Source organism: Sphaerodactylus townsendi, linkage group LG04, assembly GCF_021028975.2.
Source record: "Sphaerodactylus townsendi isolate TG3544 linkage group LG04, MPM_Stown_v2.3, whole genome shotgun sequence".
NCBI lineage: Eukaryota > Metazoa > Chordata > Lepidosauria > Squamata > Sphaerodactylidae > Sphaerodactylus > Sphaerodactylus townsendi.
In genome coordinates, this window is record NC_059428.1 from 143,373,657 (window position 1) to 143,391,397 (window position 17,741).

General features: G+C 43.2%; 1 protein-coding gene across 21 annotated transcripts in view; it reads right to left on the reverse strand.

Moving 5' to 3' along the window:
* RBFOX1 (RNA binding fox-1 homolog 1) overlaps window positions 1-17,741 on the reverse strand; it is a 1,291,038-nt gene that overhangs the window by 401,990 nt on the left and 871,307 nt on the right. For 20 of the 21 annotated variants that reach the window (XM_048494240.1, XM_048494237.1, XM_048494254.1 and 17 more), the window contains one exon: window positions 3,659-3,700. In XM_048494240.1, the coding sequence (XP_048350197.1) occupies window positions 3,659-3,700 (42 nt within the window). Of the gene's footprint in view, window positions 1-3,658; window positions 3,701-5,019; window positions 5,028-17,741 lie in introns of those variants that run through there. The other variant, XM_048494261.1, reaches the window with a different exon arrangement.

Consider the following 17,741-nt stretch of genomic DNA (forward strand, 5'->3'; position numbering starts at 1 on the left):
GCAGACTTACAAATAATTGGTGTGGTTCCCTAACTCCAGTTTTTTTGTTCTCTGGCCACTGATTTTGGGGACTTGGGCCTGGAGAATGTACCTTCCAGGACTATACCTTTTTACAACCACCTCTACCTCCAGCAAAGCTATTATAGCAGTGTATTGTCAAAGGCTTTCACGGACAGATTCAACTGGTTGTGGTGGGCTTTCCGGGCTGTGTGGCCATGGTCTGGTGGATCTTGTTCCTAATGTTAAGAACAAGATCCACCAGACAACGGCCACACAGCCTGGAAAAAACACCACAACCCATTAGAGCAGGTTTCCAATTCTGATAAAGAAACACAAATGTGACCAAATCTTAACTTAGTGGTTCCTTACCTCCAAGCAAAATTATAAATCTGTTGCCTTTGCCGGCTATGCTAATGCTGGCGTTCCCAATCTTCCTGCCATTTAATCACTGAAGCAATTAAGAGGGCGAACTGGCAAGCACATTATTTTAAGAGGGTGAACTAGCAAGCAGATTATTTTAGGAACTGTTATATATACCGGGGCAGGGTGAGGAGAAAGCAGACTAGATACTGCTGATCCAATCTTTCCGACTTTTAAATATTGCTGCAAACCTAGCATTCCAGGATAGCAGATGTGCCTAAAGAGGGGCTGAAAATGAAATCTCCTTGCTCTAATCATCTTTTTCTGAACACCAGCCGAGCCGAACAGGCTAATCAAGCCCTTCCGAACCTGATAGCGCAGCCCTGCTCCCTTCACCAAGTTTTGTGGTTCCTCAAATGTATTTTGATGGCTGTCTTCAATACAAGGGTTTTTTTTTTAAGAGACAAGATTGAGAGAGAAAGAGAGAGGGAGAGAGATTGAACATTTGCTAGGAAAATCTTCCCTCATTGTCTCGAGAAAGCCACACGTTAATTTGCAGCTGGAATGGCATAAACGTTCTTGCAGGAGTATGTTCAGTTCCCTATGTCAGTTGCGAATTTGAGTCTGGTGTCATCTTGCCTCCTTTCCTATCCCCTTTGCAAAAAAAATTTGGGATTTTAAAAATTATCTCTCCGCTGCTCTTTCTGCCTTATCTTGCTCTCAGTCATGCATAAAATGCTGTTTGAAACATCTGCTCGTCCGCAACAGAGAAAATAAAACACTCCTCTACAGTTACATACAGATTTCAAGTGTTTTTCCTTATCTTCTGACACAGCGTTGATCGTGCCCTGATGGGTGCCAAAAATGGGTATATGAGTGCCACACTCCACATTTTACACCAACTGCAACAACGCAATTTTGATCACAGAAAACCTTGAACTGGAAACCAGGAAGGAATCCTGAATGTGTCATTCATTATTTACCGGAATGGGTCAGGCCCAGAAACTACAGGGAGAAGATAAGAGTGGTGAAAAACCTCTAGTGTTTCTTGGATTTCTGCAGATGAAATTGCTATTCTAGCAGATTCTTGCAGTGGAAGTAGATAGATAACAAGCACATAAAAAAATAAAGCAACTTAAGGTTTTGCTTTTTTAAAAAAAACAGATTTTAAAGAGATGCACTAACAAAATTTCCTTCGTGGCCCACCCACTGAACTCTTACAGCCCATTTGCTTCTAAACTAGCCCATGTATTTTAGTGACAAGCAGTTTTTAAAAATAAATTATTTTTAGGAAGTGTATGACATCATGAGGGATGGGAGTTCTACAAATTTTGGAAACCGCAGCATGTTGAAAGCCACGTTAAAGAAGTCACGTCACAGATTGCAAAATATATATGGAGCCCACGGCATAGCAACTGTTCTAGTTTAATACAGAATGTGCACTAAATAGCGGGGCCCTGAAGATCATGGCGCTCAGGTAAGTGTATCACTTTGATATCTGCTTCTTTAAATGCCCACTGATTAGAATTTAGGCAAAACAACATATTACCCATGGCATGGGGGACAGTGCTAAAAACAGCCCTCCCTTCTACCAGAGAGAGACTCTGCTGATAAGAAAGCCAACGGCACGTCCACATACAGCAGCTTCGTATGTTCATCAGTTTTAATGAGAACATGATGGTTCTGATAAATCCAGGAGCTCCTTGTAAAAAAAAATGAAAGAAAATCAAAACCACAGAGAAAGAGTCTATCATAAATGGAAGACCGCCTTTTCAGGCTGTCATTGACACTTTTTATAGCTTTATGAATTACGGCTTATTTCTACCTAAGGCTGTGATCCTGGGCTGCTTTATAGCTTTAAATAAACGGGTTTGATTCATGTTTCATAGACTGGGTTTGTTTCCCTGCAGACACAATGTGAAATGAAGTAGGAGAGCATCCTGCAACCACACACACACACACACACACACACACACACACACACACACACACACACACACACACACACACACACACACACACACACAAGTTGAAGAAAGCTATGAAGTCTGTGTTTGTACAGGCATTTACCATGGACTGAAGAATTAGTAACCCAATTAAGTGCCACATGATCTTCTATAAAACAATGGAGAAAGACTAGAATCAGAGGTCAGAGATAGAGAAGGAACAAAACATGGAGATAAGAAACAAATCTAGAAAGAAGCTGATCTGGAAGGACATTTCTCACAGTTGAGGGACAAAATGTGAAGAAAACACAGGATATATAAAAAACGGGAAGGGAATCACAAAATGTTTTAGCTGGTCACCATCTGAGTTTCTTTGGCTGCCTCTGATCCTCAGATTTGCTGGGGTTGTTAATAAAGAGCAACTCGGAACTTTGATTATTTCACAAACGCTAGCAACAGATACGGTGAAAGAAATAGGCAACACTAAATAAAAGGGCTTGATCCAGTTTTTCTACCTTTGTGTACCATCTGACACAAACTGCCCTCCCAAGAACACAGTCCTAAAGGTGTTAGGTTGATGATACTTGGTGTCGAAGGATTTGAGGATATACATCAAGAGACTGGCAGGTTCCTAATTTGGAGGTAGAGGGTGAGGCTCAGATGATCACAGGATTCCCCCATCAGCACAGACATTCATAAAATGCAGTGAGGACTGGTAACCTCCACGTGTGGCTATCAACATTGACACACACACCACCCGCCCTGCCAACATTCACTGAAATACATACAACTGGAAAACCTGGCATTGGCGGGAGTATTCTGAATTGTAGAAGGGTTAAAAAAAAGTGAGAACCTGTTGGTAAGCAAGATGGTTGCTTAAGCACATGAGAAAAAAGTTACTCGACAGTTCCCAGGGGAAGATCTCAGAAACTAGGACCATTGTTTGCATGAGCTTCAACTGCATTTGGAAATATTACCCTCACAAATGTGCACCTTGAAACCCATTATAACGTCCCCTCTTCGACTATTGTCACAAAATGAAACACTAGGATGCCAAGACAGCAACACAAGAAATCCATTCCTTCTTTCACGACCCCCTTTCCTTCAATGCTGTGTTTAAAAACCGATACATTTTAATTTACATGCTGGGAAACAATACTCAGTTGTATTCTTAAACAGAAAGAAATATGACCAGGGTCATGATGTTCTCCTGCCTCTGACCAACACCAAACAATACAGACAATTCGAATTAAATGTGTTTTGTACTTTACGCAAGAGTTCCAGTAGCAACGACATGGGAACAACATCAAAAACAATTCAACAATCACAAACAAATGTATAGTTACACTTACCCTTAGTTGACTTCTTTCACAATTCATCTGTTGTCTTGAAATCTACAAAAAGAAAAAATGGGGGAGGAAGCTAAAATGATTGTTTTTTATTTAAAAGGTAATGTCTATAATATTTATAAATCTTTCTTTATCTTTATTAACCTTTAATAGGCATAGAATGTTAAATCAACTGCCAGTTAAAAGAATAATATTTTAAAAAGATGATAGGGTAGAGAAGTCCGAGCAGCAATTCACAACTGTGCCCCGCTAAACAATACACTTTGTTGGAACCCTTCAAGCTTCATTTAATGATCAGTCCAGGATTTGAATTCTTTGTAGAGCTACCTTGAGCCAAGAAGAAACACAGGACATACATGTTTTAATAAGTAAATAAGAAAGGCGGGGATAACAAAAAGTGGCATGAATATTGTCCATTGTACGTCAAATTGACTATATCTGCAATCTTAATTTAGGTACGCAGAAATGGGACAAGCTGTCTCAAAGAGGTTGCAAAAATGTGTTTCTTAAGCACCATCTAATATGGTTTAGTCAGAGGAGGTTTTTGTCAGGGAATAATTAACAGCACTAAAAAAAAAAGAACAATAAACATATTTTGCACTAGCCAATAACCACTTCTCAATACCTTCCTTATAGAAATCCCCCTTTAAATATGCCATTGTGATCTGAGTTGCCCCCGTCACAAAATGGACCTTGGTTCTTCCCAAATCAGCAGCACCAGAGTTTTCAGAAGATCAATTAACTCACCCGTGGCCATTGAACATTCAGTCCCTAGTGGTCCAAACTTTAAAAAGGCAAATGATTATTTCCAAATAACACCCTGCACAGCTCCAAGCCAGACGGCCACCTTTCCAAGTCTTGTGCAGCCACAACTGAGAGGTAGGGGGTCTGTTGCCATGAAGCTCTGGTTATTTAGACTCTATCGCCCTTTATGAGATTAGCTTCTTTCTGTCTGAGGCCCTGCAGTATTTTTGACTGATAGCCAATTCTTTCCTGATGCACCTTTCTTACTACCTGATGCAAATTTTTTGTACTCCAGTTTCACCCGACTTCAGACCACACTTCTCAAACTGTCAGCCCAGTTGAAACCAGAACGATTCTTACTGAATGCTGTTCGTTTTTCTCCATGGCACTTTAGGGACGTTCTGTATCTTAATGATGAGCACAAGGAGAGATTCTGCACAGTGAAATCCTAAGCAGAGTTGTTTCGGCCTACACCCGTGAATTTCAATGGGCTTAGACCAGAGTTACTCTGCACAGGATTGCACTGTTAGTCAGCCAGTCCATAGGGGAGAAGAATAAACTCCTCTTTGACATTTTACAAAGATTAGCGCCAGACATACAAACCTGTTGCAATTACCTACCTTGCTGATCATCATTAGCTTTGGAAGCTTAATCGATATGGTTATCTTCTCCCATGATGACCAGCATGGCAAATATAATTCAGAAACAAGGAGGAACTCTTGATGCTCCCAGTGAATTAAACTAGGCTTGACACCTCTGGCACGTGCAAAAAAAATATATTAAATACTCAACACTTGTGCCTTTCCCACCATGCAAGAAAAAGAATGCACAGAATTCCAATATGTTAAGTCTTAACTCTGGCTATTCATGGGAGCTGTGCTCCATCAAATACAACCCATCCCCCCCAAAAAATACTCCATATGTGAATCCTCCACAAGTCTGTAGAATTGCAGAACGTTCATATTATAAACATTCTTGTCCTAGGATTGTGGGAAACTAGGAACAAATATTTAAATGTTTAAAAAAAAGAAAGAATTCTCTTCCCTCAAGCCACTTCGGAGTAGAACTTCATGGCAAAAAGAGATAGCATTTAGGACCCTGAAAATTATTTACGGTTGATGTTTTAAAAACGTGTCTCTGATTTTATTAGATGACAGTATTGAAGCAAGAGCCATTAAGAGCGCAGGACCATTTGGACAAGGGAGGTTTTCTTCTTCAAAGGCAAGATCCATCTCCGAGAGGAAAGCCACTTGCGAGTAGTAACTTCATAGAGGGCCGAGTTGGGAGTAGATGTGTAGGAGTAGATCTGAAGCATTTACAAAAGAGTCAGTGGAGGCATGAGAGACGCACACAATGCCGGGGAGAGGGGAGGAGATCAAATATGCTCTAGTTCAAACAGAAGGGTGTGTGGGGTGTTGGGGAGAGGCAAAGTTATGGATTATCTGTCATCGCTTTGTGCTCCTACAGATCATCTGCCCATCCAGTAAACAAGAACGCTTTGCTTGGAAAAATCACAACAAAAGAGGACCCCCAGTCCCAGAAATGTGCTTTAAATAGCCTACTGAAGTTCACCTGGTAAACAAATGTTCAATGTCATCAAGTCAAGGTTGCCAATTGCACCAACTGGTTCCAATATTTTGCATTCCTCATGCCATTAACTTTCAGACTGTGTTCCCAGAAAATTCTGCAGCTCCTTGGAAGCTCTGGGCCTGTGGCTGAAATCTTAAGAAGCACCAGACTCCGCGGCAGCTGTTGGAACCAAGCAGACCCAAGACTGTTAGCAGCCGTCTGGTCAGGGCTAGAACATGACTTTTCACCCAGGGCTAAACCCCAAAGGGGTTTCTCCCAGAAGGGTCAGGTCCACACAGACTGTCCCAGTCTAGGGTTGCTATGAAGAGGTAGGTCGTGACAAGCTCTTGCCCTGAAGCCCTTGTGGGTCTGCTAGCTGACACTTGACAGCACTTCCACCACTGTATCTCCATAACAAAAGGAGTTAGAGACATACATTCATACATTCATACATACATTCATACAGACTATCCATCCATCCATCCATCCATCCATCCATCCACCCACCCATCTATGGACTATACATATATGGAGATAAAGAGAGACAGAGACAGACAGAGAGAAAAAGAGATGGCAGACAGAGAGAGATACAGACAGACAAACAGACAGAGTGATACAGACACACACAGAGAGAGATACAGACAGAGATACAGACTGATAGAAACACACACACACACACACACACACACACACACACACACACACACAGAGTGGTGGGATTCAGCAGGTTCAGACCACTTCGGCAGAACCGGTTGTTAAAATGGTGCTTGTAAACAATCAGTTGTTCAATTAAACACACACACACACACACACACACACACACACACACACACACACACACACACACACACACACACACACACACACACACACACACAAAGTTGGCCCCTATGCACAAAACCCTGAAGCCCCTTGAAATCCCTGAATTGTTACACCCTCTTCTTGAAAACACATTTTTTAAAAAAGGAATGGGCCTCTCCCAGCATTGTTTCCCCCCACCCTCTGAGACTGACAAATTTTTAAAAGGCTTTAAAAGCCATAATGGAACCAGGGGCGGCGGGGGGGGGGGGGACCAATTTCCTTTCTTTTTTTCCAGAAAAAAACCCCGCTTTTAAACACACAACCTCCCCATTAATGATGAGATGGTTCTCTTTGGCAGCACAGAGACAAGTGGGGGGAGGGGAAATGTCCCTCAGGCAAAAATGGCGGGAAAACTCCCTCTGGCAGGAGACTGCAAAGTAATCAAGCCCCAGTGCCAACATGAGACGGCACAGATCTCCTCAGCTCGGATGACAAAGTACTCCATACCACTAACAGAGCCCAATCGGTGTCGAGACTTCACACGTGCAAGATGTGACACTCCACCGTCAGCTTTGTTGCAAGGCAGACAGTTGCAAATTCCCCATCATGAGAGATTTTGCACGTGCACCATGAACTGTGCAGAATCGCTCAAACAATGTGCTTTTGGACTGCCCTCTCTAGGGCCCCTTCCGCACATGCAAAATCCATCGAAGGAATATCGACCTAGTCTCTGTGAAGGTCCTGGACTCCTTTGGCTCCCTTCCTGCTTTTTGTCCTCAAAGACTTATATTATCATTTAATACTACTTATATTCCTAAGTTGTTGTTAGGGACAATCTTTAAAATGAAGCTTGCTCAACAAAGAGTAATATTAGTTAAAAGAATGTTTCATAATACTTTATTCATCCAACCATTCCACCTGATGTACCAGTCTGCAGACAGAAGTTTTCCTGTAACCCCTGATGTAACTAAGAACTTCCAGACTATTACTGTTAAAGATACAGATGGGGGGTCTGAAAGCCAAATCCAGTTGGTGCCCCCTTATGGATGTCAATCCCTCTCGCTAAGTTGATGCTCTATCTGCTTCATCTATGCGCTCCTTCACAGGTGGGCTGCAATCAGAACCCAATTGAGGATCCCTTTGTTTTTCTGTCTACAAGTGGACAATAATCTGACTACAAGGCCTGCTGGCATTCCTGATCCCCCCGTCTGCCTGCTGCGGCGCCTAATAAACTAAAAAATTTTAGAAATCCTTGCTCTACTTTGGCCCTCTTTGGAGTGTATACCCAGAGACCACTCATCCTCATCTCCATCTGAATTAGAGACCTATCCTGTGATCAGTAATGAAGAACTCGAACTGGATCCTCGTGCTTTCAGAGATGTTTATATCCCCACTCGTAGACAGAAGGCCTCTCTTGGGCACATGTGAACTTATGTCCGTTAATATTGGAATTAACTCTAATTTTTCCAACTGTTCTCCAACAGAGCCATGGGTTTACGCATGTTTCAACCTCCTTCCAGAATAGATCACATCTTCAAGCAACTAATAGTGGGACTAATGGATGTGTTTACGAGGACATAAATGGCTCTTTAAACAATCTTATTGAATTAGATTGACTATTTGATCATTGCTTAAAGATCATAACTTGGAATATTGCTGGTTGGCATAATAATGCATTTTCAAACCACTTTCACAACTGTTTGCAAGTGGATTTTGCTATTCCGCACAGCTTCAAAGAGCACTGAAAGCAGTTTGAAAGTGCATTATTCTGCATGTGCGGAATGAGCCTAGGAGACAACCAGACCAAACCTTCTGCAACCGGTTCTGGCAACAAAGAAAAGTTTGTCGGACTGACAAAATGTCTTGTACCTGTTAAATAATTATGCTGGCAATATTACCAAGACAGTAGCCACATTTCTTTGTCTAGCTATTGAGATGTGTCTGCAAAAATAGGGTAATAGAGTACTTCTGTAGTACTGTAGCCAATTCTCACGATCTGTTATGTTATATATGGTGGGTGGGTGGGGGTGGGGTAGTATGTCTTTTATGCTGATATGCTGATAAAAATGGACTTGACGTGACTTAGAATCAAGAATGGAAATAGGTCCAATCAAACCTGGACTAAGGAGAGGAGCCAGGCACAGACAACTACCAGTACCCCCTTTTCTGAAGAGAAGAAGAAGAGTTTGGATTTACATCCACCCTTTCTCTCCTGTAAGGAGACTCAAAGGGGTTTACAATCTCCCCCCACCCCCCAGCAAACACTCTGTGAGGTAGCTAGGGCAGAGAGAGCTCTGAAGAACTATGACTAGCCCAAGGTCACCCAGCTGGCGTATGGTGGAGTGCACAAGCTAATCTAGTTCCCCAGATAAGCCTCCACAGCCGAAGTGGCAGAGCAGGGAATCAAACCCGGTTCACCAGATTAGAGCGCACCTGCTCTTAAACACTACACCATGCTGGCACATTTAGACAGTGGGTAGAGAGCAGATGAGTAATACTCCCTACATCATTTTTTAAAAATAAATCTCAATATGTGGCAAACTGGCGCCTAAGACAGAACAACTTAACACATCCTTCTTTCCCTGGTGTGTTCATTGGCAGGTGGTACCCCAAGGGTTCTAAAATATGCTTGATGGGTGGCAGACCTTCTAGAAAGCTTGCTGGTGAAACCCTTCAAGGATTATCCCGAGAAATAAGGCCAGGACCTCGCCCTTAAATTACGAGCAGTGTTTTCCACTCCTTACTGGTGTACAGGAGACCAATGAGAAAAAAAATTCCAACATAAAACACTCACATACACAACACCAACTGAAGTATGAAGTGGCACAGTCCTCATTTTACACCACCCCGGTCGGGGCACAACTTTCCCCTATGATGAATTAGGGCAAGCTGGATGCTCCGATAGGATAATTAAAAGCCTGTTTTTTTAATGGATTGTCAGCTGTTTTCATCTTATGCTAGAAGAAAGATCCAGGTGGGATATGGGGATCCCCCGAAATTACAGCTCATCTATAAACTACAATGATTTAGCCCCCCTGGAGAAAATGGACGCTTTGGAGGGTGGGATTTTTGCCATTGTACCCATATGAGGTCCCTATCCACCAAGGCTCCAACTCCAAAACTACAGACGTTTTCCAAGCTAGACCAGGCAAGGTAACCCCAAATGGGGTCCTGAAGTCACAGTGTCTCCCCTAAAAGGAACAGCAAAAGAATTTGAGGCTTTTTTTCTTTTAGGGGAAACAAAGAAAGATGAGTTGGGGTGTGTGTGTACACAAAAGAGGTTCATAACATGAGACTCTGCACAGAGGTGTACTTAGTTTCTTTCGGCGTAAACCAAACTATTTGTACATTTTATTTTTGTTTGCAGAACTTGCATGCTATCTTTCCATCACAGTCACCAAGATGGCTGTTCATTAAAACAAAACATCAACTGTGTCCTAAAAACAGCTAATAAAAAAAACACAGCAGTGCAAACTATTTTGCACCACATTTAGTTGGGCAGCATATTACAGACTTATTTCCAAGTACTCAGCCGACACCAAACCTGCCATTTCCTTTATTTTTTTCCTTGCGTTTGCTAAATGTGCTAGCTTAAGAGAGACCTTTGCAACTCGCTTCTCCGAGCACTTAGTGGAAAATATAAATAATGTAGTTGTAATATGTAAACCCATCCAGATATACCAGTATAAACTGAAAGCTGGAAGATATTTAATTCATGGTGGAGGGAATACAGAGGCGAACTCTGACCGTGTCCAGTAGTCTTGGAAGACTTCACTTCTCAATCCCTGAATGAGTTTCTCATCCACACTGATCAAAACACACTGATCTCTGTTCCCCAACAATATGGGTTGGGTGCTAAAGGTTGGTATTTCTGGGACTCCAGGGAGGATTTGGAAATAATGATTTAATGATGAGCCCCGGGGCTTATTTCTTGGGATAACCCTTGGAGGGTAGTTACCAAAAAGCTCACTGAAGGACTGCTACCTACCAAGCACATTTTTACAAACATTGGGCAGCCATCCACCAGATTGTTCAGAAATAACACGTTAGAAATAGAACATGGCCTGGTAGCAGAGCCATGCTCCACGAGAGCAGATGCAAGATCTGCAGCCACAAAGGGTTGGATCTCGCAAACTGTGAACAGAAGGTGTTTGCAGATGTCTCCCCACATCTCACCCTGTAACCTGTGGCACATCTCGGGGGGAAAAAGCTGCTCCAAGTATTGCAGGGGCTTCTCGGGAACCCAACAGGATATGATGCTGAGAACCAAAGCAGGAAGGGTGGAAATTAGCAGTGATTGTGACCCTTCTGAGCCACTCACTTTCTCTTTGGCTGTTTCCGCACGAATGCGGAAACGGCCCGGTCGGCGTACTTGACGCCGACCCGACGACGCTAGGACCGTCCGCACGGATGGTCCTGGAAACAGCTGGGCAGCCGACGCCGCGGAGCGCCGCGCTACCGGCCGCAATCTCGGGCATAAACTCCCTTAGTCCTTCCCGCACGCCGCCGAGGTCTGGGGACACGCTCTCCTGAGCTCCCTGGCGCAGTTGCCTGCTCCAGCGGCGCAGGGCAGGGGGGCGTGTCCAGTGATGGGATCCAAAAATTTTAGTAACAGGTTCCCATGGTGGTGGGATTCAAACTGTGGTATAGCGCCAATGGGGCTTGGCGGGACACAATGGGGGCGTGGCCGGGCATTCCGGGGGCGGGGTATTCCTGGGCGGGGCTGTGGCAAGGACGAAAGCCAGCCATGGCAGCGGGTCCTTGGGTGGAAACTTAATGCACGCGAGGGCGCGAGGGCTGCCACGCACGCCGGTGCACCTCCTGCTAGACTGCTTCAAGTTCTGCACGCTACTGCTGAGAGGAGGGCGTAACTGAGGCAAAAATCACATGGCAAAATCACCAATTAGTAACCCCCTCTCGGCACACACAAATAATTAGTAACCTACTCTCGGGAACCTGTGAGAACCTGCTGGATCCCACCTCTGGGCGTGTCCCCTGGCCTTGGCGACGCGCCGGAGGCCCAGGGACAAGGTAAGTGCCGGGAGGGAGTGGGGGGGGGAGGCGTCGTGAAGCCATTGCCGTTTGCTTGGCAGCGGCTTCACGGCGGCGTGCTTTCAACAAGAGCCTTCCTAAGCCGCCTGGGGAAACGCCGGCTTCAGAGAGCCGGGCGGGCGCATAGGCGCGCTGGCGATGCAGTAGCGCCCCCTGTGCGAATGTGGCCTGGAGACGGCGTTTTTGCCCTCTCCAGGCCGCCATTAAATGCCCGTGCGGAAACGGCCTTTGCTTAACTTGTCTTGCAGGGTTGTTGGGAGGATAGACTGGGGGAGGGAACGAAACGTGGAAAATGAACAGGGTGGGTACGCACATATACATATATTAACAAGAACTCACACAAGGATTTTCTACCAATTTCCCCTGCAGAACCTTCCACTCTGTTCTTATCTCCAGTTCTGTAAATCTCTGCAGTGAAGAGATATTCCATTTTTCCAGCAGCCCCGAGTGTGGGTTTTCAAAATATATTTTTTTTCAATTTACAAACGTGCAGGCTCTCCGATATCATGAAAGTGGGTCAACCCAGCATGGCTTAATTAAGCGTTGAACATAATGAAGTGGATTCCGAGTCTAAGGTGAAAAGAAGAAACAATTTTTCACGACAATCTAGAGGCCTTTTGCAAGTGAGGAACAAAGGAGGGAAAATATTTCCAAAAATAATCTTCTACAGAGTCCTTGTGTGATAAAACCTTGAATATTAAGTTTTTTTGAACATGTTACAAAGCAACCCCTAGAGGATCTTATCTATGGTTAACATTCAAATAAATACCCCCTTTCTCACCTATAACAATAGCTACAGCGTGCTTTATTTAATTTACTCATACTTTGAAGTAGTGTAAGAAACTGTTGGAGAGCAAGATCTATAAATAGTCGCTACGGAAACCACAATGGGAATAATATGATATAAATGCAACAGCATGTACGGAAAAGCTGAAGTTATGGTATTGCTTAGCATTCAAATGATTGCCCTGCCTTACCCCGTGCACTGTGTATTACGGTTTATTGTGCCATAAATCATTTATATTCACCCTAAGCATGTTGTTATTAAAATACAGTGTTAAGGGAGATGTTCTAAAGACATTTCTGAAAATATATGATTGGGGGGTCAAGGGTGGAGGGAGGGGGACGTGGCTTTGGCAAATCACAAAGTTGGCTTCAGATTACAAAGCCAAGATCCTCTTTGCACAAGAACAAGGCAGTTTACCCCATTTCGACGGAATTAGTAGAATGAAAATATGAGGAAGAGGAGGACAGAAATACTCTGGTTGCTGTCTTCTGGCTATAGTAGAGGGGGAAGGATACATTGGCTCTTGTTTCCAAGCCAGAGAATTAGGAGATGCTTCATTGCTTCGTGAAATCATATACAGTGTGAAATCACATATAGCTTGTACCCTTCGGAGGGGGTACGAGCAACCACCCGAGACGGGGGCACAGTTATATTGACCGTATCTAGGCAGAAACACTGTTCTGCCATGAATATGACATAGAAAATACAAGACCCAGGTAAGCACAATTCCTTTCATCTTGAAAACAGGTACTAAAGTCTAATGGGGAAGTGAGGAGTCGTACCTAAAGAAATAGAATGGTGCTCTGAACACAAACTCCTGCTTTCAGTCAGTCCAATGGAAAGATTGGATGACAAGCAAGAATAACCAAAAGGGGAACGAAAGCACTTTGTACAACTGATAAATTGTCACAAGAGACTTTCTTTATATTCTTTGGGCCATTTTCAAGAAGAAGAAGAAGAAGAAGAAGAAGAAGAAGAAGAAGAAGAAGAGGAGGAGGAGGAGGAGGAGGAGGAGGAGGAGGAGGAGGAGGAGGAGAGGAGGAGGAGGAGGAGTTGGATTTATATCCTTTCTTTCCTGTAAGGAGCCTCAAAAGGGCTTACAAACTCCTTTCCCTTCCCCCCCACAACAAACACCCTGTGAGGTAGGTGAGAGCTCCAAAAACTGAAACTAGCCCAAGCTCACCCAGCTGGCATGTGTTGGAGTGCACAAGCTAATCTGGTTTACCAGATAAGCCTCCACAGCTCAAGTGGCAGAGCGGGGAGTCAAACCCAGTTCTCCAGATTAGAGTGCACCTGCTCTTAACCACTACACCACACTGGCTCTCTGGTTCCCAACCTTTTCAGAGACCCGAATGTCCAAATTTATTCGGTTCGGTGACCCATCCAGATGAAATACATTAGTTTAAGCCCTACAACACACATGACTGGGTATCATACATGGATATTTGCTGATATTGCATCTATAAATTGCGAATTATCTGAACATCAGAATTTTCCCCTCTTAAAATGGTCTGGTTTTAGCTGATGGAATAGGTATGCTTTGTTTTTTCAAGATCATTTTTTAAAAATCTCATCAGGCAATTTATATTAATTTTACAGTTATTTATTATTTATAGGAATAAAAAAAAGGTATGTATTTAGTTTTTTCCCCTCCTGTCCCCCACCCATACAGTTCAAGTCAACTATCTCATTACTGTCTGTATTATTGAAGAGAGAAGCTATGGATTATGAATTCATGGTAGATTAATGCTTTAATGCTCCCAAAACAGAATAATAATTGGTAAAAGAGCTTTTAGGATCAAGCTTGAATGCCCTGGAATGCATTCAAAAGAATGATTTTTATAAATCACACACAAGGCTGGGATGGCATTCTATCAACACCATGAAGCACTTCTTAATTACTGGCACAAGTTGGGCGTTCGCCTGACAGTATTTTAAACTGGAGGCATCACGCCACAACAAAATCTGAGTTCATCTTGGGGTCAGGGATGTGGGAACTCGACTTCTGGTGGGCCTTAGGAATCAGAATATGATCACAAATTAAGTTATGACTTTAATATTAATATTTAATATTAATTATGCACACAACAAAAACGAATAAGGAGGAGGAAGAAGAAGAGTGGGATTTATGCCACACCTTTCAGTCCTTCAAGGACTCTCAATGTGGCTTAGAACATAAGAACATAAGAAAGAGCTTGCTGGATCAAACCAGAGTCCAGGACTCTGCTACTCGCAGTGGCCCACCAGGTGCCTTGGGGAGCTCACATGCAGGATGTGAAAGCAATGGCCTTCTGCTGCTGCTGCTGTTGCTGCTGCTCCCAAGCACCTGGTCTGCTAAGGCATTTGCAATCTCAGGTCAAGGAGGATCAAGATTGGCCTACAAAGCCCTTCCCTCTCTCTCTACAACAAGCACCTTGCTTCTCTAATAATGCAATAATTTAAGACAATGACTGTGCATTTCTCCATTTTACTATGTTTCTGGCTGCAGTGGAGAGGAAGAAAAACACATACTACAATGGCCTGTTACAAAGAGAAGTGGAAAAAAATCAGCAAATGGACCTGGATGCTCATATCTTCCTATTAGAGGGAAGAGCCAAAGACTCGGATGACAAGGAGGTCTGCGTTGAAGAAGAAGAAGAAGAAGAAGAAGAAGAAGAAGAAGAAGAAGAAGAAGAAGAAGAAGAAGAAGAAGAAGAAGAAGAAGAAGAAGAAGAAGAAGAAGAAGAAGAAGAAGAAGAAGAAGAAGAAGAAGAAGAAGAAGAAGAAGAAGAAGAAGAGGAGGAGGAGGAGGAGGAGGAGGAGGAGGAGGAGGAGGAGGAGGAGGAGGAGGAGGAGTTTGGATTTATACCCCACTTTGTGTCCACAATCCTCTTACTGAACTGGCATCCCCTGCAGGGACGGTAAAGATATGAGAGAGCCCTATTTGGAGCGTGTGTGTGTGGGGGAAATACTTCTGTCTCCCGCTCACGCCATTTAAAGAAGCTGGAAGCAGCCTCTGGCAGGGAGCTAATTTTCTTCAGTAGTTCCAGTCCGCATCTTCAGGGTGTGGAAGCAGACACTGTGTTTTTGCATTTCCTCTTTTTAAGCTCTCTTCCCCCCCCCCCCCACGTTTTTATGCAAGAGGAGAGAACATAAAGGGCTCAAAGACTAATGTTCAGCCCAGTTTTTGCCGTCAGGTGAGCACTCCCCACTGTTCTCCGCATTAAGCTTCTGCATAATTATCCCGACCAATGACATACTTGGATTTTTTTTTGTTGGTTTCATATTCCCTGGAAATTGTGTACAACCCGACAACACACAAAAGGCCATATTTTATTTAATACACCTTTTTGTGGCAACTGCGAAATATGCAGAGGTCTGATAAATTCTGTCACATTGCATAATGCAGATTCTTCTTCCTTCTCTCTCTTTTTTTTAATGTGTCCCTTGGAAGAGAACTCATTAAAAGCAGCTGGAACTGTATCTTTCTCTAATAGGATCCAATGCAATTATCTCTTTCTGTCTGTTTACATGCAGCTCCGCTGTTCGTAATAGCAATCTGGGGTCAGCTTTATGTTCTCTCCTGTTTGTTCAATCTGTGGTCTTTGTTTGGACTCTCTTTTCCTAACTTATTTCTTCAGAGCAAGGTCTGGATCAGTGCCATTCTTGTTCCACGCCTCATAAGCAGGATCCGAATTTCACGAGTTGTCTCATTTCAAGGCTGTTCTTGGAGTTGGAGGTTTCTGGTGTCAGGACCATGTCAGGACCATGCCTTCGAGAGTCTGACATCTGGTACACATGTTCAAAGGTCCACACCATCTCCAACATGCCTGCGTTATTGTCAGCCCTGCAATGAATACTTCCCAAAATGCAGACATAAACAAAGACACCTTATACTGAATCAAACTGACTGTCTATCAAGGGCAGTATTGCTTACTAAGACTGGCAGCCGCTCCCCATATTAGAGTTTTTTTCTTTTACACAATTACCTTTTACAGTTGGTACATTTACTTTTTAAACAAACGTTGGCTTTATCTGTTAAATCCACAATTTTACTGTCTCCCCCTCATAGAGCTACGTGCTTTTAACGTGATTTTTTTTAGAGCCTGAATGTGATTTTTTTATTCCACCACAGCTCTCCAAGAGCTCATGCTATTGAAATGACTAAAATAAACAGTATTGTACTAGGAAAGGACTTTGCAGGACCAAGGACAGCTCCTAATAGAAGACTGCTTGATCCAAACCTCAACACTATCTTCTTATTAATCTGGTTTTTAATGTTTGTACTCTGTATTGCTTGTATCGTTTGTGTGTGTGTGTGTGTGTGTGTGTGTGTGTGTGTGTGTGTGTGTGTGTGTGTGTGTGTGTGTGTGTGTGTGTGTGTGTGTGTGTGTGTGTGTGTGTGTGTGTGTGTGTGTGTGTGTGTGTGTGTGTGTGTGTGTGTGTAAGCCACCATGAGTCCCTTGGGAGATTGGCAGGATATAACTGTGAATGAATGAACAAACATAGATTTTATATCCTAGACAAGGATTAGAAGGAAAAAAAACCCCAATATTACTTAAGCAAATTTGAAAGTGGACTGAAAGTGCATTATTCTGCATGTGTGGAAGGGGCCATAACATTTTCAAAAGAAACAGTTTAAGAAAACTAGGAGACAAAGATGTCAGAATAAGATCAGTAGCTACCAGAAAACATCCCAAACTAACAAAGCTAAAAAACCCACACATTTAACCGCTCCCTAACAGCTTTCAGAATAATATGAAAAGCTCTGCATAGCTCTGTATAAGTGTTGGAAGGGAAGAAGTGAGTTAGCAGCACGGGACCCATCACAGAGACCCCTTCCGCACATGCAGAATAATGCACATTCAGTTCACTTTCACAATTGTTTGAAAGTAAATTTCGCTATTCCGCATAATAAAATCCAGCTGCTAAGTGCATTGAAGGTGGATTGGAAGTGCATTATTCCGCATGTGTGGAAGGGGCTAGAAGGAGACAGAGTGAGTGAGAGAATGTTTGGGGCTCCCACACAAAGTAGGTTGTTAGCTGAGGAAGTGTCTAAACCTGAGTCACATTAAAATGGAACAGTATGAGAATAATCCTATGTGGCCAACCTATGATGGTGGGGAACTTAGTGGTTTTTGTAAAAGTAATCCA